General features: G+C 44.8%; 2 protein-coding genes across 2 annotated transcripts in view; both read right to left on the bottom strand.

The window, feature by feature from the left end:
- Positions 1 to 24,571, bottom strand: part of ASXL3 (ASXL transcriptional regulator 3) — a 319,112-nt gene that overhangs the window by 34,541 nt on the left and 260,000 nt on the right. Inside the window, exons 7-8 of the mRNA XM_086965699.1 lie at positions 21,382 to 21,501; positions 11,378 to 11,541 (exon numbers count right to left, since the gene is read on the bottom strand). Of these exons, the coding sequence (XP_086821825.1) occupies positions 11,378 to 11,541; positions 21,382 to 21,501 (284 nt within the window). The remainder of the gene's footprint in view (positions 1 to 11,377; positions 11,542 to 21,381; positions 21,502 to 24,571) is intronic.
- LOC147724118 (uncharacterized) lies at positions 603 to 7,779 on the bottom strand. Its single transcript, XM_086966604.1, has 2 exons — positions 5,778 to 7,779; positions 603 to 628 (listed from the first exon to the last, which is right to left on the bottom strand). The coding sequence occupies exons 1-2, from the start codon at positions 7,777 to 7,779 to the stop codon at positions 603 to 605; spliced, it is 2,028 nt and encodes a 675-aa protein (XP_086822730.1).

Here is a 24,571-nt window from a genome sequence, read left to right as displayed (position 1 = left end):
CTTAAAGAACAAATGGAAAAGCCACTTCAAGTCGAAACTAGTGAATCAGATACACAGCAAAGTGGAAATGGGGGAGGGAGCACATCATTAACGAGGGATCCACAGTAAAAACGTGGTTGTACCACCCAGTACTCCCACACTTAAAAAAAAAGCACTACCCCGCTTGTGTGGCTGGGCATTTCACAATAACACAATAAGAGAGAAAATGCAATGTGAAGACATCAAGTTCTCATCATGAAATCGACAGCAGCAGTATTTGGGCTGGAAAGTCTCTGACAACCACGGAAACGGAAATGACTAAACCTAGACATGTCAGCAAACTAGACACCAAGGGTGGTGTGACTTGTGTAGACTCCAGAACATTTTATAAACCAGAACACCCTGCAAACCTCAAACGTTGGCAAAAATAACTAATCGTCACTAGCAGAAACAAGTTAGTCACCCATAATTATGGAGAGGCAGACTATTAAAAAGATGTGCACAACTCTTATCGCACAAAAATTAAACCAATCTACTAGCTTAAGTGCAGCAAAAAAAGCAGGTCCTAGACAAGCATCCCATCATCGAGAAGACAAGAGACGTCTTAGGTGCACTTTGAAACTCTAGTCTTGGTGGTGGTTGTCTTGTACTGATAAGATATCATAAAAAGCACAAATTGAAAAATGGAAAGTGCTTCTGCACACCCAAACAGATACATAAAACACAGTAAAGATCTTCCTAGATCAAACTCACTTCCCTTTCACACTAGTTCACAAAAACCATTTCACACTGTACAAACTATTACCACACAACCAATTGACAACATCAGATGATGGTTACTCTAGTCCAATTACTGGTTTTCCCTGATCAGCAAGAAAAGGCATCCAGATAAAGAAAGCACAATGTCATAACAATGGTAGCTGGTGATATATAGGCAAAAACATAATATACTTATTCCTTTGCCTCATTTTCAATCTTTTTTGGGCTTATATATCTATATTTAAGTAGTGTTACATATGCATGTGCGATTATACCAATATTGTATTGGGCATCTCACTTGATGCAGAGCTGGGGTACCTATTGGGTTTTTACTTCTGAATGTGAGGAATTAAGAGGACGCAGGCAAGTTATTCTGCTGTAGGAACTATGAGGGCAAGCTTGTTTGAGTTTCATTATTTTTCATGTACAGTAATCTTATGGTGTTAGTGGCTACTGTAGCTGGCAGTGAGAGGACACACCAGGCTTGATGGAAAAGCTTTTCTCACAACATCAACATGTTGCATTTGTGGTCTTAAATGACACTTAACCTTGCCAGGATGAGAGTCTTCAAACAACGGATGACGAGATGATGCACCACCTGAGGTGCAATTTTAGTTTTGCAGCTTCACCTGCTAACCATGGTTAACAGCGGGGTAGCCTCTGACGTATCTCAAATTTGCTTCCAGCTGCAATTGTGTTCATGAATCAGAATGAAAGCTGACCTGTGCATTAAGATCTGCAACATCAGTCTAAGGGTCCCTGGCACTAGATGAAAAGTGATGCAATGGGTGGGCTTATTCTGTATTGCTGCTTCTTAGGTGTCATCCGTACTGTTGCTGACAGACCACCAGTACCATCAGTAAACAGGTTGAGAGAATGGTAAGCATCACAGATGGCTCTGAGAGACATACTCAATTTCAGGCACAAACATTTATGCCAAGTAGAAGTTAAACATGTAGATCTCGAGTCTAAAAGGCCTCAGAGCCCAAAAGGTATCCAGACACCTGGTAAGGATGCTTTGAGTACCAGTCTTCACAAGACAAATGTTGTGCTTGCAATCAACTACTGGGTTCCAAATTCTAATACAAAAGTGGGCAGGCTAATGTAGCCAAAACTTCTCAGGTATGTAATATGCCTTAAGCAAGTGTGAAGAGGGGTCTTCGACATTTTGTATATGATTTTTTTTTTTTTTGCGGGAGCATAATTTATTCATATACTGTCTCTTTTAGTGATTTGCTGATCCCTAATGTCAACAATCTGAAGTCAACATAAGAATGTACGAGAAAGGCTTTAGCAAAATGTAAATTAGACTTGCTATCTTGAGCCCAAACATAACAAGAGTCTATGAGACAGGTCTAAGCTAAACCAGTTTCACAATGTCCTTCAAGTTTGTCTTCAGTATTAGTAAAGGGCAACCTCAATATAAACCATACAGTTAAAGTGAAGGTCTGGTCAAGAATGAAGACGTCCAACCACAAGATATTGGAGACACAATTTATGCAGTTACCTCATGTGGTGCTTTGCATAGATGGATGGTAATAATCAAAGGTAAACTGAGAAACCTACACTTGCTCAACAAGTCCTTCATTAGGGAAGGAAACATGTTTTATGGAAAAGACATGACTGGAGCAAATTGTGGCACCAACATCAAGTTGCTAACTTTGACAATCCATTATAGATTATAAAATGGCAAGGGCAGCATTTTGAATGTTTATGGTCCACCAACATATGCAATCTTCTGTTTCTGGCAGGGTGCATTATTATATGGTATAAACTCTGAAGGCATAGGTGTTGTAGTTCAATATACTTTCCAGCAAACAAATAAGTTCATTAACAAATCGCAATGAAGGAACTATATCTAATGGACCAAATTGACAGACTCACTGCAGGACTATGGGTTCTGATAATAAAAATACAGCACGTTGAACCTGGTTCTCCAAACGTCAGCCCAAAGCAAACATATCAGAATCTTCCAACAGGTATATGGTATCAAAATATGCCAGGAAACCTCAACATCACTGATTTGTTTCTAGGTCCTAATTTGATCAACAACCTCATAAATTGCAAAGGTTACTTCTTGCATCGCCCCGTTAAATCTCAGATATAAAGAAAAAATGAGGGATGGAGTATACAGCCTTCGTTGAGAAAAGTATTCCAAATGTGGGACCCAGTTGTAAAATTAACAGGATTATAAACTGTCAATTAGAGGCTTGTACTTATGCCAATGTTAGTATTTTTGTTTTACACTAGCAGGCGTGTGCACTTTTTAGACCTTTTAGCCCCAGCTACACAATTTTCGGGGCATTTAGTTTTCGTTTGCATACTAAAAGACTGGATAGTTAGATTTTAAATTTTAAATGATTATAACTGTTATCCTCCTTCAGCTGAGTGTGCTATTTTAAAATGGGTTGCAATGTTTAGTTATTACTACCCCATTCAGTGTAGAGGTATGAGAGGACGAATGTGGTATGTAAAGTCAGTTAACTGTCCATGCCTATTCCCTAAGACCTCCTTTGTCAAGACAAAGAGGCCTGATGGCATAGACTTAAATCATCTTCGTGAAGTAAAGGTTACTCTAACTTATTGTGAAGAAGAAAACAAGTTACTTACCTGTAACTTTAGTTCTCCAGTATTGCAATCTTTCATAGATTCACATGCCTGAATCATTCCCCGTCGTCGAGACGGGAGTCTCCGGTATATAAAAAAGCAGTGCTTAGTAGTATAGCAAACTGAAAAGAGGCCTAGGCACATTTCCCTTATGCAACCCATAGCCTTTGTTATGTAAAAGAGGCCCAAACTTTTCCCTGAACCAATCAGAGCTCCTCACCCTCTAGAACACTCCTGAGAGAACCTTCTGCCCCTCAGATTTTTCGCGCACTTGTGCAAATAACACACTTCCTGTGCTAAATCCGAGGTGAGCCTCTCAGAGGAGGAGGGTGGGTGCATGTGAATCTATGAAAGATTCCAATACTGGAGAACTAAAGTTACAGGTAAGTAACTTGTTTTCTTACTCCAGAATTGGAACTTTCATAGATTCACATGCCTGAATCAGAATAGCTGGAGTCAAGCTAGCCGGGCTGATGAGAGGTGTTACCTCGAAACCGGTCCGGTCCTCGGATGCTTGATTCCGGTCTGGGAAGGACATGGCTTTTGTAGTTCGGACTGGACTGTTCCCATGGGGCACAGGGTCAGAGCTGATTTGCATATCGCCATTGTCTAACCCAGGGTGGTGTGGAGTGCAAAAAAACGATGGATTTGGGCCCAGATCTTTGGACTGGGTTGAGTGTGTGACATTGATCCACATTCGGTCCATCACCTGTTGTTTTTGCATATTCCGCCCTAAGTGCGCTGGGGATGCCCAGACGTGGGTCCCAGGCACTCCACACCACTGGAGTCAAGCTAGCCGGGCTGATGAGAGGTGTTACCTCGAAACCGGTCCGGTCCTCGGATGCTTGATTCCGGTCTGGGAAGGACATGGCTTTTGTAGTTCGGACTGGACTGTTCCCATGGGGCACAGGGTCAGAGCTGATTTGCATATCGCCATTGTCTAACCCAGGGTGGTGTGGAGTGCAAAAAAACGATGGATTTGGGCCCAGATCTTTGGACTGGGTTGAGTGTGTGACATTGATCCACATTCGGTCCATCACCTGTTGTTTTTGCATATTCCGCCCTAAGTGCGCTGGGGATGCCCAGACGTGGGTCCCAGGCACTCCACACCACTGGAGTCAAGCTAGCCGGGCTGATGAGAGGTGTTACCTCGAAACCGGTCCGGTCCTCGGATGCTTGATTCCGGTCTGGGAAGGACATGGCTTTTGTAGTTCGGACTGGACTGTTCCCATGGGGCACAGGGTCAGAGCTGATTTGCATATCGCCATTGTCTAACCCAGGGTGGTGTGGAGTGCAAAAAAACGATGGATTTGGGCCCAGATCTTTGGACTGGGTTGAGTGTGTGACATTGATCCACATTCGGTCCATCACCTGTTGTTTTTGCATATTCCGCCCTAAGTGCGCTGGGGATGCCCAGACGTGGGTCCCAGGCACTCCACACCACTGGAGTCAAGCTAGCCGGGCTGATGAGAGGTGTTACCTCGAAACCGGTCCGGTCCTCGGATGCTTGATTCCGGTCTGGGAAGGACATGGCTTTTGTAGTTCGGACTGGACTGTTCCCATGGGGCACAGGGTCAGAGCTGATTTGCATATCGCCATTGTCTAACCCAGGGTGGTGTGGAGTGCAAAAAAACGATGGATTTGGGCCCAGATCTTTGGACTGGGTTGAGTGTGTGACATTGATCCACATTCGGTCCATCACCTGTTGTTTTTGCATATTCCGCCCTAAGTGCGCTGGGGATGCCCAGACGTGGGTCCCAGGCACTCCACACCACTGGAGTCAAGCTAGCCGGGCTGATGAGAGGTGTTACCTCGAAACCGGTCCGGTCCTCGGATGCTTGATTCCGGTCTGGGAAGGACATGGCTTTTGTAGTTCGGACTGGACTGTTCCCATGGGGCACAGGGTCAGAGCTGATTTGCATATCGCCATTGTCTAACCCAGGGTGGTGTGGAGTGCAAAAAAACGATGGATTTGGGCCCAGATCTTTGGACTGGGTTGAGTGTGTGACATTGATCCACATTCGGTCCATCACCTGTTGTTTTTGCTGAATCAGAATAGCGAGCAGTAAAAAAAAGCACATTTTCCTGATACATTACACAATCATGCAATACCATTAGAAATGAAGCATAATCTTATATACATATATCCACACTTGTGTGCGTAGATGCCCAGTTTGCTGCTCTGCAGATATCCTGGATTGGCACTCCTTTAAACAGTGCAGTGGATGTGGCAACCGCCCTCGTGGAATGGGCACGGACTCGTGCATTCAAAGGCTTTCCAGCAGCTTGATGACAGTAGACAATTGCACTGGAAATCCATCTGGCAATTCCCCTCTTCGACAGTGGGAACCCTTTCCTGGGTGCGCTGAAGGCGGCGAATAACTGAGAAGACTTGCGAAATGCCTTAGTTTCTTTCAAGTAAAATTTCATACATCTCTGAACGTCCAGCGAGTGCAATACTCTTTCTGCCGCTGTTGATGGATGAGGAAAGAAACGTTTCAACACCAATGGTTCGTTCAAATGAAAATCAGTTGGCACCTTCAGAATGAACTTCGGGTTTGTCCTGAGAATCATTCTATCCTCCTGGAACTGCAAGAAAGGCTCCTGAATCGTGAGCGCTTGTAGTTCACCTACTCTTCTCGCTGAAGTCAATGCAATGAGAAGAGCCCCTTTCCAGGACAAGAACTTCAGGTCTGCCCTGTGTATAGGTTCAAATGGTGGCTTCATCAATTGAGAGAGTACAATATTCAGATTCCATAATGGTGGTGGAGGCTTTACTGGTGGAAAGACTCTGAATATCCCTTTTATAAATTGTTTGATAATCCTTGAGGGCCATAAAGATGGGCCTGACGATGACCTCCTGTAGCGGGGTAACGCAGCCAAATGCACCTTGATGGAGGCGTGTGCTAATCCTGACTTTGCTAACAGCAGAATGTAAGGTATAATTTGATGAGGTGCAGCAGTAAGAGGGTGAACATCATGTCTCTTACACCACACACAAAACCTCTTCCATTTCATCCTGTAGGTTTTTTTGGTACTCTCCGCTCTGGCCTTGGACAGGATCTCCCTACATTCGTGTGAGATGTTCAGATGGCTAAACTCACAGTGTTCAGGAGAAAGGCTACTAATCGCAAGGATTTCAGGTCCGGATGGAGCACCTGCCCCTTGGACATTGTCAGAAGCGATGGAATTAGGCTCAACCGAATTGGACGGTCCTCCGACAGCAGCACTAGTTCCGTGAACCAGTGTTGTCTGGGCCACCACGGGGTTACTAGGATCAGCCTGCACGGCTCTTTCTTGATCTTCACCAGTACGCGGGGGAGAAGAGGAATTGGAGGAAAACCGTAGGCAAAGATGCCGGACCATGCCATGGAAAACACATTCCCCCAAGATCCCTTCTGGGGAAGCCAGCTTGCGAAGTACTGGAATTTTCTGTTTTCCCTTGTAGCGAAGAGGTCCACTATCGGTTTTCCCCATCTTCGAAAGACGCTGTCCAGGGTCCCCTGGTCTAGCTCCCATTCGTGGCAGGAGGATTTTAGCCTGCTGAGAGTATCCGCCTTGACGTTCTGATCCCCCGGGAGGTGTTCTGCTGCCAATGATATTCCTTGCTGAAGAGCCCATTTCCATATCTCCTGGGCTTCCTGAGACAGAGAGAGAGATCTCGTCCCCCCTTGCTTGTTCACATAATGCATCGCCGTGGTGTTGTCTGTTCTTACCAACGCCAGCGAACCTTTTATCCTTGGCAGAAAAGCAAGTAATGCCAAGCGGATCGCTCTGAGCTCCAGCAGATTTATATGTAATTGCTGCTCCTGTGCTTTCCAACGACCGCTGACTTGAAGGTCCTGAAGGAAAGCTCCCCATCCTTCTAACGACGCATCCGTCGTTACTACTAGCGGAGCCGCTCTTGCCAGAAACGTCAGTCCTTGGGACACATTTGCTTTTTGTGTCCACCACCTTGCTGCCTGTAGCATCACTGGTGTCACCCTTATTGTATTGTCGAAGGATCCCTCCGCCTGACGCCATTGGAGATCGATCTGTTCCTGCCATGGTCTCATCCTTAGCCTGCAGTAAGGTACCAGGGGAATACAAGAGGACATCGTGCCCAGCAAGGACTTGTACCTGCAGACTGAAAGAGACTTTCTGTTTACCAAGTCTTGGAAGAGGGACACAATCCTCAGTTGTCTTTCCTCGGAGGGAAACGCTTTGTTGCATTCCGTGTCCAATATTGCATCCAAAAATGTGATCACTTTTGTTGGGTGGAGGTTTGACTTTCCCTTGTGAAGAGTCAATCCTAGATCGGCGAATAAGTCTATGCAGGCCTGCGTCGACGCTCTGGCCTGCACCTTTCATGGTGCTTTGACTAACCAGTCGTCGAGTTAAGGAAATATTTGATGTTTTTACTTCCTCAACACAGACGCCACTGGAGCCAGACATTTCGTGAACACTCTTGGCGCTGGCTTTAAGCCGAATGGCAGTACCCTGAATTGGTAATGTCTTCCGCCTACCCAGAACCGAAGGTACTGTCTGTGTGCAGGATGTATCGGCACGTGGAAATACGCGTCTTGTAGGTCCAATGTGGTCATATGATCCCCTGGGTTTAATAACGGAAGGATGTCCTGCAGAGATACCATCCTGAAAGATTGTTTCTTGAGATAGGTGTTTAAGGATCTGAGATCCAGAATGGGGCGCCACTGGAGCTTGTTTTTCTTGATAAGAAAAAACCGGGAGTAAAACCCCTTGTTTTCCTGGGATTTCGGTACCGGTTCTATTGCTCCCTTTCGGAGCATTGTCCGAATCTCCTGCCGGAGTTGATGCAGATGGTTGGCTCTCTGGTACATCAGTGGCGTACAAGGGGGCGCTTGAAGAAATTCTAGGGTGTGACCGAATTGAACTATTTTGAGGACCCATTGGTCCGTTGTTATTTTCCGCCAATTGTGAAGATAGTGGGCAATCTTTCCACCCAGGGGAGCATCTGACAGAGCCGGAAGATGGAGGTTGTCATTGTCGACGGGTGTTGTCCATTCCTCGGCCACCCCGTCCTCTTGGAGCTGATTTTGTATATCCTCCTGATTGACGCTGGTTGTATTGCTGATGGTAAGGCTGCGAAGAGGACTGATAGGAAGAAGAATATCTCCCCTGTTGGTATCCTCCTCTATACGAGGACTGTCCTCTACCCCGGGAGCCACGAAAAGGGGTTTTCCTGTATTGCAGTATTCCCAGAGCCTTTGCAGTATCAGTATCCTTCTTGATACTCTCTAGAGTATCATCAATATGTTTTCCAAATAATTCTTCTCCATTGAACGGGAGGTCTAAAATCTTCTTTTGCACCTCCGGCCTAAAAGCTGTTGCTCGCAGCCATCCTTGTCTGCGCAGGACCGCTGCTCCTCCCAATGATCTAAATGCTGTGGTAGCTATATCCATAGCGCAGTCTATGACTTCAGCCGAAGTCCTCTCTCCTTCCATGAGAATTTTCTTCGTCTCCTGCTTCTCTGGATCCGGCACCAGGTTAACGTATGGGGACAGGTCACACCACATCTGCCTGTCATACCTTCTCAAGATAGCGAGGGCGTTAGCAGTTCTCACAAGCAGAGCCGACATTAATGAAAACCGTTTATTTCTGTTGTGCCGCCTGATTGATAACAGAATCCGGTTTGGGATGACCCAAAAGGCAAGATGGAGCATCAGCTGGTGCCTTATACTTCTTCTCCAGTCTGGCCAGAACCGGTGTTACCGTTGCTGGCGTCTCCATGACCTTTAATCCTTCCTTCCAAATATGAGACACTATAGGCAGGGATCGTACGGATTTCCGATATGAGTCCTTGAAGTCATATAGAAAACATTCATTTTTCTCTTCTGTCATGGTCAGTGCAAATCTCTTAGTGGCTCTTTCCATCAAATTATGAAATCCACCAATGTCCTCCGGTGGAGAATCTACTGGTCTCTGCGGAGGAGTTGAAGGTGATATAGTCATGCCATTCTGCATTTGTGTCTGCAATCTCACCATCCTCATGATCCTCATCCGAGGTATCGTGGTGTGTCGTCGGCGGTGGGGACCTAGCAGTAGGTTCCGGTACAATCTCTATCCTACGAATCGGCGTCCCTGGAACCGATCGTGGACGTGGAGTAGCCTTTAGGGCCTGTTGAGCGGCTGGAGTCACTGGGTATCTCTTCCTATAATCCTCCAACATTCCCTGGAGATCCCTCAACAAAGAGGATGGCACACTTGTCATCTCCTCCCGTTGCTGTTGTCGATATCGGTGCTGTTCCTGGGGTTGTTCTTGATAACCCCCATATTCCTCCTCCGAATCGTCTTCTTGGTACTTGACCTGTAATTGCGAAGGGCTACTGGCAATTCCATACTCATCATCTTCTTTCGAATCTTCCTCCTCCAGCAGGTGGGATGGCAGCAATGGGGAGACCTTGCTTGGAGATGTAACCTCCGGTGTTATAGGTTTCTTCCAAGGCACCAACCTTTTTTCTGGTGTTTTTTCCCTCGTTGACTAGCCCGTCAACGAGATTCCCATCGCCGCCGTCGACCAAGTCATCGTCGTCGACGCCACCGTTGACGTTGTAGTTACCGTCAACGCTGTCCTCGTCAACGCTGCCGTCGACACGGCCGTCGTCGACACAGTCCTCGTCGACGCTGCCGTCGCCAGTGCCGCCGATGACACGGTCGCCCACGTACTGACGATATCGCCGTCGACGGTAAAATCGTTGACGCTGTTTTCTCACCAGCCTTAACATTATCCTTTTTCGTCAACGACGGAGGTGTTTTTGTCGTCGTCGATGATCCCTTTTTTGTTGACGGTCCCGTCGACGGAGCTGAAACAGCACCCTTCTCCTCAGAAGGAGTAGAAGAAGACCGTTTGATGGTAATCTTAATCTTCTGAGGTGACTGTGGCGGATCTGAGGTGGATTTTGCTCCTTTCACCTCACCAGCAGAACCCTTCTTCCCCTTAGATGAGACTGAAGGGGATTTTGAGGGACTGCGCCCTGAAGACCCTGGAGTGGTCTTTTTTGGGGCCTTCTCAGGTCTTTCCCCTGAGGAATGTGTCTGAGGAGATCTACTTCTCTTCTTAGATCTCTTAGACGCCACAGATTCCTCCTCACTCTCACTTGAGAGGATTTCCTTCCTGGCTTTGACCTTCTGAAGCCAGATCAGTAGCCTTCCCTCACGATCTCTCAAGGTCTTATTCGAAAAGGTACGATATATCTTACAATCTGCTGCCTTATGGTCTGGATAAAGACAGTAGATGCAGTCCTTGTGAGGGTCATCTGTGTAAAGCCTCTTCTTGGAGCAGGTGGAACAAGCTCTAAATAATCCTTTTTTCTCCTTATCAGACATGATTGATGTAAAAAACCTCAAATCTAAGTCAAAATACTGTAGTAGTTAAGAGTTTGAGCAGAGCTCAAAGGAGACTCCCTAGCACAACGTGCGGTAGAAAAATCTGAGGGGCAGAAGGTTCTCTCAGGAGTGTTCTAGAGGGTGAGGAGCTCTGATTGGTTCAGGGAAGTTTGGGCCTTTTTTACATCACAAAGGCTATGGGTTGCAAAAGGGAAATGGGCCTAGGCCACTTTTCAGTTTGCTATACTACTAAGCACTGCTTTTTTATATACCGGAGACTCCTGTCTCGACGACGGGGAATGATTCAGGCATGTGAATCTATGAAAGTTCAACTACTGGAGTAAACTTAGTTGCTGGTCACAACTGAAAATGCACTTTATCATCATTAGCATTGTTTGTCATGTGTAACGGATTGTATGTGCCATGGTCACAGATTTAAAACATTTTTTAAAAATCAATATATTGGACTTTAAACACAAATGATTATAGTTCAACAAATTCATATTTGAATATATCTTCCATGTTCGTTGAATCACTTTAATTTATGCAATGAACAGTCAGCCCCCAACTGAGCTTCACTGACAAACGTGCCAATTTTATTTTGTTTTAAGGAGCTAGTCCTATTGACTGCTTGCATAAGCAAAATGAAAAACATTTAAGTGGCAAAAGATCTCTATATTCACCCACCTGCCTGTCTACTTCTGGGAGTAATAGCAAAAGGTATTGTTGGAAATGTTGCGGTAAAGAGGCAAAAGTATGCTTGTTTATTAAAGCCCTCAGGTTAGTGTTCACCAAAATGGATCCCGGTGTTTCAATGTCAATATCCTCCGCCTTGGTCCATTTCAAATGCCCTAAAAAAGATAGAACAATAAAAGATTAATCAATACCCTAATTAAAGATTACACAAATGGCTTCTTTAGGATAAACTGATCAGCTGTACATTTATTAAAAAAAGATCTTGCAAAAGGATCATTCTATTTATTTTGCCACTTCTGGCGTACTAGCTGCTGCAAGTCAAACAGCATAGTATTGCACTGCTCGCTACATGATTATTACATGCTGAACTAGTACAAGCTCTGAAACAGCAATGTGACATTCTTGTAAAACCATTATTTTGTAAATAAAAAAATAGACATAACAGTAAAGCTACAAGGTTTATTACAATCGTCATTTAACATAACTCTTTAGAACAGAATCTCATCACCCAACACATTCATATTCAATTAACAAGAGATCCACCACACCTCATATTAACTTGTCTCTAGTTTATCAGTCAACCCAAAAGGGTCATTCCCGCCATCCATTAACTATTCCATCAATTTTATCTAAAGGTTAAGTAAAAGTTATTTGTTGAAAACACTATTGGTCCACAACTATTCTCAAATAATTGATGTTAGAAACAAAATCTTGTCCTTATTAGGCTTGCAGGAGTCCCTAGGATCAAGGGTTAATTTTTCCAAAGTAAACTTTAATAACCTTTGGTGTGCAATGTCTTTTTCGTTTGGGGTGGACATAAGTATTCACAGGAAAATGTGAACGCACTATATTGGGAGGTATAACATGATCATATAAATTCACTGGAGTCTCCCACCTAAGAGCATTGTGTTCCTTTCTGACTTCCCCAGCAGGAAACAACAACATGATCAGCATGGTGTCTTACTTGTATTAGAGATGCACAGCTTCTTGATAAATGTATTACTCCATCAAGAGCATAGTTTAAGATGTGTATGATGAGCTTATAACAATCTGGCTGGTGTGTTTTAAAGCAGTTACCTATTCTGATAACGTTAGATCTAATAAATAACTTAATTATTTGCTCTAGTTTTTAAACTTTATATCTTGGATCAAAATTATAGCCATTACATAATTCACTAGTCAACTCTATAAAAGTATTATAAACTCTACTTGGCCTCCTCTCAGTAGAGTGATAAGGACCTGATTTTGAAAATGATTGTCGTGGAAAATACACAACTCAAGTAGCAGCTGTGTAAATTTCACCACTGGAGCAATACATATTGACTAAGAGGTCTGAAAATCAACCACAGTTTCTGAACTCGTACTAAAATGCCCAAAGGGCATGCAGTGGCATGGCTGTCCTTAATCAATGGTAGTAGCACCGACACAAATGTGTAGGTGTCCCCTTGGGCACAGGTGATGAAATGCTGCTGTGGCGCAGCTCCTAATTTCTTTCAATAAAGTTTATTCCAAATCCTTCGAATTGTACTTCATAATGGAATTTATTTCAGTGTTCACATTGTAGTCAATCATTCCTCATGAGACATAAATATATTACTTCCAACTTAATTAAGGTGGAAGTAATATATTTATGTCTCATGTTTATTGAAAGAAATTAGGAGCTGCGCCACAACAGCATTTCATCACCTGTGCCCAAGGGGACACCTACACATTTGTGTCGGTGCTACTACCATTGATTCAAGACACACTCCTGAGTGGGGAGTGAGCCCAAGGAGCACGGTTTAATTGAGTAGATATTGGACAACATATAACGTTGTGCACCGCCAGTTACACAAATATGGCTGTCCTTAAGGCACTCTAGGGCAGTCTGCCCTTTGTCAAACAGGTAGGTTTAATTAAAGGGAATGCCTAATAACCATACCTGGACGTTCACTGATAAGCCTGCGGATCTTATCCATGTGTGATGTCTGAGCACCACACTTGACCCATTAGCCCTTCCTAGACAATGTTGGTGTGAATGACAAACCTGGCCGCATCAGACTATCCTGAATGCTTAGGGCAAAGGAACCCTTTATTTCAGGATAACTCGTAAGATCTTACCAACCATGTCTCAGTGTGTGTGTTATGTTATGTTATGTTATGTTATGTTAAAATAAGTTTTTTTATAGCGCACGGCTACTCTAAAAGAGTGTCCCGGCGCTTTCCACGGGCGGCTCAGTGTGTAATAACATAACAAGAAAAACAGATACAAGAAAGAGAAAAAGACCTACCAAAGAGAAACTAGAGATTAAAAAGCCAAGTCTTCAGGCTCTTCCTAAACTGAAACAGATTAGGGGTGCTGCGTAGCGCCAGTGGTAGAGAATTCCACAACTGGGGTGCCTTGAAGCTGAAAGAACGGCCCCCAGTGCGGGCCTTCCTCACACGCGGAACCACGGCAGTAAAAAGAGATTCGGACCGCAGTGAGCGGGCTGGGCGGTAGAAGGCCAACCTGCGCCGTAAGTACCCGGCCCCTGAGCCAAACAAGGCTTTGTGCATCAACGTAAGGGATTTAAACATGATCCGCTTACGGATAGGCAACCAATGGAGCTTCTGCAGCAACCCAAAAGCTCGTGCTCGCCTATGCAGGCCAAAGATGGCACGGGCAGCAGAGTTTTGTGCCACCTGCAGGCGCTGGACCAGGTAGTCAGGGAGGACAAGAAAGAGGGCGTTGGCGTAATCCAGCCTGGATCCAATAAGCGCCTGCACGGTAATCCGCCTGTGCTCCGCAGAAAGCAGTGGAAGAAACTTGCGGAGCATCTTCAAAATGCCGAAGCAGGTTCCGGCCAGACCAAGGACATGAGCTCTCAGTGACAGCTTATTGTCCAGTTTGACACCGAGATTTTTGGCGACCAATGATGACTGTGCGGGAGGACACATTTCAGACGGCCACCATTGCCGCCACTCAGGGTCGGTGACACAGCCGAAGAATAGGACCTCCGACTTACTAGAGTTGGCCTTCAGGCTGTTGCGCTGGAACCAGTCGAAGACCATGCCCAGACAGCCCCGAATACTCTCTCCGTCAAATGCCTGATCTTTACCACATGTGAAGAGGAGTAGCGTGTCATCGGCGTAGGACACGATCTGTGTATAGCTTCCATGGAGGAAGATGTCACTGATCGACATGCAATGTCAGAAGTGGGTTGAAAAACGATCTATATGAGAGAGGAAGACTTGTGCTCCAGAGTAGAAGGAATGGTTTCTGCTCTGGCCATGCATCAACCTCTATATATTTTGCATACCCACTACATTTATTAAACTACCCAGCTTCCCCATACTGGGATGGTGTGTCTGCTTCACCTGGGAGCTATCTAGGTGTGCGTTTTCAGTACTACATTTAAGTCTGCACCTAATACAGTCGTGGCCTGTGCAACTCTGCCAGGAGTCGACTGAGGCTGTGCAATGTATCAGTTTGTAATTCAGGTCAGACATAAGCATTAAAAAGCTCAACAATTCCCCCAATGCATTCTCCCATTGCCACTATGCACCTGCCTAGTGTCAGTCCATACCACAGTCACCATGAATGCTGCTGTCTTTTTTACTAAGATCGCCACTCCTCTGGATCCTGTGGTATAACTCAAGAGGCAGGCTACCGAGCATTTCCCACTGCCCAGTATTGCTCTAGCAGTACCTCTCAGATGCATTCCTTGCAGATATGCTAAATCTGCGGCATACCTGGCCAGAGCCTTCATCACTAGTCCCCGTTTAATTTTGTGCCCCAGTCCATTAAAAGTCAATGCTAAGAATGTAAGTGTGTACTGTCATGTAGATGGATCGTACCCCTTGTCTTCGTCCCCACATCAGTTTTACATGTCCCCCCGTAGTTCCCTCCCCTTAAGAACATCTTCAACTGGTCAACTTTGTCCCAACTCCCGTCCCTCCTCAACCCTTATAGTGCCACAGTCCTTGAACGGAACGCCACCCCAATTCAAGGTATGTGGGTTGCCCTCTTGTTCCGCCTTGTGCTTATGGAACCATCGGAAAGGAAGAACTTGTCTATGCCCGACCGTGGGAAGCACAGGCAAAGAAAAGGAAATTACTGGGCTGCACTACTGCAGCTCTCCCCTGTCCTCACCCCAGGATATCAGCAGTCTCAGCAGGACGAGCAATAGCTTTTAGTTTACTGCCCTTGCTTGACTGCATCATTCAACCCCAAGTCAAAGTCCTCTCCCTCAGAGGTGGCAGGCTCTACTCGCAGGGTTTCCCACCTGTTATTTGTCTCCATGGTTCGATCCCCTTGGATCTTGGCAACTATTCTTGCCCTATCCAAGTCAGCCTGGTTCCATGATGGGGCAGCCTGTGGACATCATAGGGGCCTATAGTGTCTTTTCTGTTCTTGTCATTCCGAGTCTCTGGCTGTTCCCTTGTCTGTGGGTGCCGGATAGCCTTGTTTCTCCAGTCATTCCAATACCTCTTGCACTGATGTAAGAGAAATGAGCCATCTCCTCTGTGGTTAATCTGAGTTTCGTGGGGAAGATTAAAGCGTATCTGACCTCCAGATGTTTTAGGTGCCATTTTACTCCTCTAAAGTCCTCTTTTTGACATTGTACCAGTGTAGTGTAATACGGATTAATGGTCAACAGCTGCTACGTCTATTTGCTAAGGATCGTGGGCCCGCATATGTTGTGGTATAGCGTCTCTCTCTCTCTGAAATTCAGTAGTCTGGCCATCAAAGGCCCACTGGTAATTTAGTGTGTATGCTCTACTGTGGACCATTTGGAGGTCATCCCCTCAAGCACTAGAGAAGACAACCAGTCCTCTAGGAACAGTTCTATACAGAGTCCTTCTGCAGGCTCCCGTATTCCCACCAGCTGAACACTTTTGCGGCGGGAGCACCCATCCACCTCATCCAACTTCCTTCTAAGAGTGACCACTTCCTGCTCCAGAGTAATCAAACGAGCTAGATACGCAAGTGTTGTGTTGTGCTGCTGTTGGAAGCTGGCTCTGTATATGGTATTGGCACTAGGTGGGTATACCATGAACAGAGTTCAGGGGTTCCCCAAAAGTGTACAGGGCTCAAAGTAAAACCTAAAGTGTTCTAATAGTAGTAGTGTGGGCGGCCTAAGGCGACAGCCTTAGGCCCAACATAGAGGAGTGAAAGACATTTATTGCACAACATTGACCAATCATGGACACACAACTCAAAAAGGAGATCCACACCAATTTTAGAAAAATATACTTTGTTTGTGTTTTATTTTAAGAACAAGATCTTCGCAATAAATTAAGTATGTTTTTAAATAAAAAATACTTTTCACTTTCAAAAGTGGACACAAATTTTCTAGGAAGCAGTTCAGTGTTATCCTAAGGGGAAAGCAATAATGCAGTTTAACAGGTCAGTACCACAGTTACAAATTCAGTCTTCGGGTATAAAGGTCAACAAGGAGCAAGGGTCAGGTGAGTACCAAAACTGCACCACCAGTGGCACAGGGGCAGCCGGGTGCAGAGGTCAAAGTTGGAGTCCAGCCCAATGCGTTTCAAGCCACATTGCTTGCAGGTAAGTGCCTTGGTTGCAGGGGCCAAGCTTTGGGGGGTTAGGACAAGCAAAAGGGGGGGGGGCACAAAGCAGCACCAACCATACACCACCAGCAGCACAAGGGTGGACGGGTGCAGGGTGTAAAATTAGCGTTGGAAGCCCAATGCGCTTCAAATTAGTTTCTTCTTTTGACAAATAGTCTGCAGGCATCACACCGGAGGTTGCAAGAGGGAGACCAATGACAGCAGAGGTAAGAAGAGATGTAGGGGATCATAGGGGCACCAGAGGTTCAGCTCACCAATACCCAGGGGCTTCAGGTGCAGAGGTCCCTTTCGGCATCGGAGTCTTCTTACCGGAGCTGGTCAAGATCAGGGGAAGCGACTAGATTCAGGGAGCAGGTGTCATTATGGGTTGTCAGGAGCGGTCAGACAACACTGGACTCTAGGTCAGGTACACTGGGGAGACTTCCTTGGGCAGATGGGCCATTCAGCCTCAGACTGTGAGCTTTGGGTGCAGAGTGGGCAAGAGATGTGGATCTGTGGGATCTGGGGTCCTAGGAGTTGGATTCTTATGAACAGAGCTGCTGTCCTCTGGAGATTGGAGTCTTTTTCGAAGGCAGCAGTCCTCCCAGGCTTTTCCGAGGTTGCTGGCTGCAAATTAGGTCACAGGGTCGTCAAATCTGGAGACAGGCCCGTAGGGCTGGGGCCAAAGCAGTCGTCGTCTCCAGTCTTCTCTGCTGGGGTGTCTTCTTTTTTCGTAGGTCATTGCAGATCTGAGTCACAGGTCTGGGGGAGCCACCTAAATACTAGATTTAGGTGTGTTTCTGATGAGTAGCAGATAGGTCCAATGGGCACCTTACCTGGGGTGAATACACCCTCTATTATGCCACTCTTCTGTGGGAGGGGGCATAGACCTAACCCTGATAGAAGGGGTCCCCATCTTCAAGATGGCAGGGACTGAAAGGTGTGCTTTACCTCAACTCTCCCAAAATGTCACAAAACCTTGTGTCTTTCTAAAAGTCTTAGGCATGGTTATGGGTTTGGCGGTGTGGGAGCGGGGCAGCACGCCACCGCCCTGCTCGACCACCTGCCGGATTACAAGTTGCAATCTGGGCGGGCGGTCTTGCGGCGCCTGGCCCCGACGCTGCCTTTTTTAAAATACTGTCATATCTTGCAAGGAGGCCCATGGAATTTGCAATTCGCCAATGGTTAGCTGATTGCACTGCAGCCCTTTCTCCCACCACATCTATGTGTTTGCTCTCTTTATTTGGCGGTGTGGCATTCCCGCTGCCTGGGAGTTTGCTCGTTTACGGGCAGTAGTGATGACTAGTGAGTCAGGTGGGAGCTGACAGCGAAAGTATATAGTGTCAGATGTATAGGTCTTATATTTCGTATCCAACGTTGGTGTTATAACCCTAACTCTGACAGGATCTTTAAAAATGTGAGGGGTGTGACGAAGCATGCCCATGAACACTGGGAGATAATGGGGGGAGCAATGAGTTGAGGAAAGGGTTTCATAAAGAAAATCCTCTTCTAAGGGCTCCATGTAGCGTTCTACTTTATGGAATAAGACAACTCTACTAATGAATTCCGAAAAGATGTAAAGTAATCAGGAGGGGAGGGATGGGCAGTGTAAAGGTCTGAGTCTGTGTCCCCTGCTGGGCCTATATCATAGGTGGATCACTCTGTGGAGGAGTATTAAACATGTCCACGCTCTCCCCATACCCACCTGTATCAGAATGTGCAGAATCCTGAGTTGTAATGTCAGGCTGTTCCTTTGTAGAAGGATGTGGGAAGATGAAGGCAAAGGTGGGGGAATGGGTGGTGGTGGTGTTGGTGGTGGAAGAGGTATGAGGTTAGTAGCCTTATCTGCCTTCCTGCGTATATTTGCGAGAACTGGAGCGTTAATAGCTTCCTGGAAAGGTAGCTGCCGTTTAGAAGATGGCGTAGATCCTGAGGGGACGGGAAAGGATGCAGCCAGAATGATGGTGGATGACCAGCTGCTTTTGCCTTTTGAGCTGTTCCTAGAGCTTTTAAAGGATGGGCTCGACTGGTGTGCCTGTGTGGGATTTGGAGGTTGACCCCAATATTTCAGCTCCGAAACTGGCTTTTGTTTCAGTGTTGATAGTCAGCTTGGTGCTGAGGCGGATGAAGCCAAGTGTTGGCTCAAAGCCGAAGGTAGATTTAATGCTGCGGTGGTCCGAGCCAAAGTGCTTGATCTGGAATGGTTTTTCGGCGCCGAGCTGAAGCTGGTCAGTATGTGTCAAGCAATTGCTCAGTGCCGGTCAAGGTCGGAAGGCTGTGGCAGTCCGAAAGCCTGTCTCTGATGTTCCAGAGGGATCGCATACTTTTTGGCAGAAGGCTGCTCAGGATAGTGTTGCGGGGGTAAGGGGCGTCATACTCACAGACTGATGAGTAGGTAGAACGGACTCAATCTCTAGGTCAGAGCCCAAGCTACCTTCAAGAAAGAGTAGTGTGGTTTTTGGGCCTCTTTTTGCGTGCATGTTAAGTTAGCATTTCTTATTAGGAGTTTAAACACCATTTTCCCTTTAGCTGCTTTTTTGCACACAACACTGCTTAACTGTTTTTGCAGAGTTAGCTTTCACGAAGATCTATACATGAGAAAAGGTTTGTTTTTCGACATCTCTAGACATACATCGTGCCCCAAGTCTGTACAGTGAGTGCTGAGCCACCAAGGTTATCATAACGCGTGAGCCTGTTTATCGGTGTGTCCGTGTAACACATTCTAGAAACAATAATTTGGCAGCTTGAAGCCGAGTAGGATTCTGGCGCCTTTACCATAGCATACTTGCTAGAATTGAACACACTTGGAAGATTCCAGGCATGCAGAGAGACTAACCGATCCTGATGTAATTTACATTTACTGAGCGGACAGGTAAATGGGGTCCCCCTAAGAAAGCTCAAGAGACCTTCTATAGTTTTATAATACATAGTTCCTAGATAGGGAGGGTGCTTTAAATAGGAGCTTTTATCACCTGTTTGCAGTATCATTGTAATAGGATTCCTCCTTTGGTATTTTATGGAATTGTAACCATGCTGACTGTATTATTCTTAATCATATGAATGCTTATGTTGATTAAAATACTGCACTTGAGATCACGTAGTTGAAATAAACATTTCAACCTTACAGTGTCTCTATTTTACTCCTGTTGTGGACTGGTATGAACGTATAGCAAAAGAGTGTTCTCACTTCCCACCATTCCTGAGATGGTCCTAAGTCGCATGTTCTAGGTTGTCTAATCATTGGTTTCTTTACTATAGGACGAAGAGCTAATGTGACACTGATTGCTAGTCTGGTTGGGGATTTTGGGTACTAAGGTGAGTTTTGGCACACCCTAATTCACTGAGGTCCTAAGTCTCTATGCACAGTTCTGTGTCTGAGCAGAATCCATGTAACAAAAGCCTCTTTATCAGCAACCAATGGCCCAGGGTGTTGTACCACCTCGGCGAAGCCGGGCCGAATAGGTCTGCAGTATTTTGTACGCTCCTCCGAGTCGACGTGCGCAACGGTTCTAGAGACTCATTTTGGTGAGGAAGGCACGGCAGGCATCACAGTTGGCCTCGTTATGTTCTGAAGACAGAAACAAATTACAGACTTGATGTAGATTGTTCCAAGGATATTTTGTGTGGCTGCGAGGACAATAGCAAAAAAGCATCCGTTCCATCATGGTCAAGGCATAGTGGAGCGATGCCATTGATATGGGACTATGGGCGAGGCCCAGGAGGGGCTGCGGTTAATATGAACCCAGCACGATCAAAGTATTCGAACGTCGACCGGCAGAGGAAAGAAGAGGAACGTGATGGAAGTGCAATACTGACAGAGGGAAGGCACCGCGTGAACGGCAAAGAGCACTGCCATTGTGTTGAACCGGAGCATAGGAGCAAAAGTCCAAACCCGACGGTGGATAGAAAACAATCTAACAATGGAGTTGTTGCCCATGTGCATTATCACCAAGAGGAGGAGTCATTCTACCTCGTGATTCCAAAGATGTCTTTGAAGAATAACAACTTGCACACCTTCGGGCCCAACACTAGATGGCAGGAGTATGCTGCTGAGCATGTATATTTACACCCACACATGCCTTGAGCATGAAGTTCCCAGGCCCATCTGGATGACTGGTGAGATCCTGAATAAACTTAACTAGAGGACCGAGCACTTTAAATACTGTAATGGTGAGGCAAAATCGAAATTAGGCTACTAAATAAGCAGAGTACTGTGTATATTGTAAATAAAAGTGATTGCTCAATGCAATGGCTATTAATAAAAAAAAACATTGATGACTTTGATAAAAGGTAAGGGAACAGATACAATAAAGCATACACCCTTACAGCTCTTATTAAGTCCGTAAATAATTAATGATCTACAGCAACTTAGATCCACAGTAAACAAATAAATGAACATAGAAATTTGTACTAAATATAGAAAAAATACAACACAAAATTTCAACCAATGCTAGTCTACTTACCTAGTCCAGATTTCTTTAACCGTTTTAAGTGCTGGCTTGTTTGTTTTCCAGTGGGGGATTTTTGCCCAGATTTTGTTTCCTTATCAGAACTGTCACCTTCACCATTCTTAGATTCTGACCCTAGAGTTTGAGGAAAGCCACCAAAAACAATATTTTGGTACAGACACAAAGTTGCGATCTCTCTTTTGTCATGCTTGTAGATGGGACATGACATCTGCATACAGCAAAAATAGGAGACATACGTACACAAATAGTGGGCATTTGTCTACTATACCTCATATCTAAGCCCTATATTGTTCAATATGGACAAAGATTGATAGGTAAAGGTCAGGATTACAAAGAAGTGCCATTAAGAGGAATCCTGAAATATAATGTATGTATTTGAATTCACCCTGGGTTAAGCACTAAAATATAGCAGAACAAGATAAAGAATGTTTGTCATTTGGGTTTCAGAAAGCAGCACGCTCCCTCCTTTCTCTGTGTAATGGATTTCTAATGTGCTGATACTGCCAAAAATGAGGTGGGTTCTTGGCGCTTGACAGAGGAACTCGCCACCTACAACTATTGAAGAAGGCTATATACACTGGGTTTCAAGACGTACCTGAATATAGAGATCAACAGTTAACCTTGGGCATTAAGGTAAGGAATTGCAGCCTTACTATTCATGATTACATTTACTCACTCCTCACCACAACCAACCCTCCCATGGTGACCAGTTTTAGAAGAATTACTAATAAAGGTTTTTTATGCATAGCAACAATCATCTGTGGTTGAAAAGGAGACTCCACAACTCCTCACACATCATTCATGGTGACAAGCTTGATTATTGGATACCCTTAACATGGGCATCTCCACAAGATGCTGGCATCCAATAGGAATCACCATTTTCTGTGTGTGTCTGCTGCAGCGAGCAGGCACAAAAGGAATGAAAGGGAATTAGCACAAATCTAACATAAGGTGAGTCAAGTATTAGTGGTCTGGCAGGGATAGCCTACATTAATGGCAAATAACAGCTGAAATAATTGCTCACAACTTAGATTAGAATAATTTACATTCTTAAGAAATGCATGGTCCAGCACGAAAATGAATCCCTGCATTCAAAGTGCTGCTTCTTCATTGTGAGCCGTATGTGATGTGCCCAAGAATATGTAAGCACCAAAACACATAATGGGCAACCTCAAAAGAGAAGTGGGAATTGCAATAAATAAATACGTTTTAATGAGGGCAGCAGAATGATGTCCCAAATGGAGGAGACATGTCTGCAAATTTTTAAAAATAATCAGACACTATTTTTTTTTTCACAAAAGGGACCGAGCACCTTGAAGTACATGAAACAATAAGTTGCTTTCCCAGTTCTTTATTTACCTACAATATTTTCTTTTTGTCTGTCAGAAAGTTTGCTTTTCTTGTTTTTGATCGTTTTTATTCATACATAACAAAAACCAGGACACCCAGATACAAATCTTCAGTATTTAACAATGTGCATGTAATTTCTTGAATGAACTGAATTTTGATACAATCACGATGAACTAGAATCCAAGCTAAACACGAGAAGCCACAAAGAAACCATCTGTGAGTTGTAAGCCCAATGAGAGAACCTAGTACCAGCATGGCTGCTTAAAGGTTTTGGAGAGCCTACAGGAACTACTTGGTTTGACCCTTAAGAGGTTGGTGGAATTCTTTCAGAACAGTGATGCGGTTTGTGTTTTCAAAATAGAAGCATACTACATGTACCAAATCTGACAAATGAGAACAAAAAGGTGCATGATATTATTAGGACAGGCTGCCAGAAACTAAGTACCAGAAGGGCATCATTCAATAAAATTACATGGACTGACGGACACTTTCCACCTTAACGAAACAAAAGAAAATAATAACTCAGTCCATGTACGCTTAGGGGGTCCCCTCACAGTGCCTATATACATTTACAAAGGTGATACAAGTTTTCCTCACCATTATAAAAGAATCGTCATGTGTTTACAAAATAATAATAATAATAATTTTTCGAAACATCTTCACCCAACTCACATTTATGCTAGAATACCAGAACAACCACAGATGTAGGACATCAAGGATGACTAGGACAATGAAGAACACAAGAACTGGATACATTAAGGCTTCAGTGTAATACACACAAAGGGATAAAGTTTAACAAATTCTAAAAAGTAAAGCACAAGGTTGGGATTACACCCCAAAGTTGTGATAAATGAAACAAGGTAATCTAGTTATGTCTGCAGTGGAAATACAGTATGGGCCAAACAGATATTAACTCCGTCGGGAGACATTTAGCATCAACATGTAGTGTTAGGTGCTGAAATAAAATAAAAACAAATGTTTTAACAAATGTTTTAAAAATGAAAAAAACACTGAAATTCACCAGAAAGTATTTACTAAACTAACTATACTATATGAGCTATCTATAATATATCTATCACTGATTATGACCTCTCATACTACATCACTCATGACACAGCCAACCACTTTGAGACAGATTAGTAAAAAAGTGACTTAGGCGATAGAGACCTAAGAGACATAGATAAGGAAAATGCTACTTACCAGTATGCATCTGTTCTTGGCATATAGGGCTGCTGACATTCCTATCTTAGCATAGATCACCGCCTAGTGTTGGGTCCGGATGTTTGCACTTTGTTGTCCTAGGAGAGTCTTCGAAGTATCACGAGATAGGTGACTCCTCCCCTGGACTGCAGTGCGCATGGGCATCTTCTCCATCTTCAGATTGTTTTTCGCCATTGTGGCAAAGATGGAGTATAGAAAAGTAAGATGACCATGTACATGTATGTAGAAAGAATGACTGCAGCTGTGACAGGCACCGGGGAGGAGGGTGGGCGATATGAATGTCAGAAGCCCTACATGCCAAGAACAGATACATACTGGTAATACTGTACATACTGGTAAGAAGCATTTTCCGTTCGAGGCATGTGGGCTGCTGAATTCATATCTTAGCATAGACTGTATAGCAGTATCTCCTCTAGCGGTGGTCACCTGTACCAGCTGCAGCAGTTTGAAAAAGTTTTTAGGACAGCCTGGCCTACAGCAGCTTGCTGCTTTGCTTACACGTCTACACAGTAGTGTTTAGTGAAAGTGTGTATGGTAGACCATGTAGCTGCTCTACATATGTCTTCTAGTGGAATATTTCCTAGGAAAGCCATGGATGCCCCCATTTTGCACG

This window comes from Lissotriton vulgaris, chromosome 4_1 (assembly GCF_964263255.1).
Source record: "Lissotriton vulgaris chromosome 4_1, aLisVul1.2, whole genome shotgun sequence".
Taxonomy (NCBI): domain Eukaryota; kingdom Metazoa; phylum Chordata; class Amphibia; order Caudata; family Salamandridae; genus Lissotriton; species Lissotriton vulgaris.
This window is presented reverse-complemented; position numbering and strand designations above follow the sequence as displayed.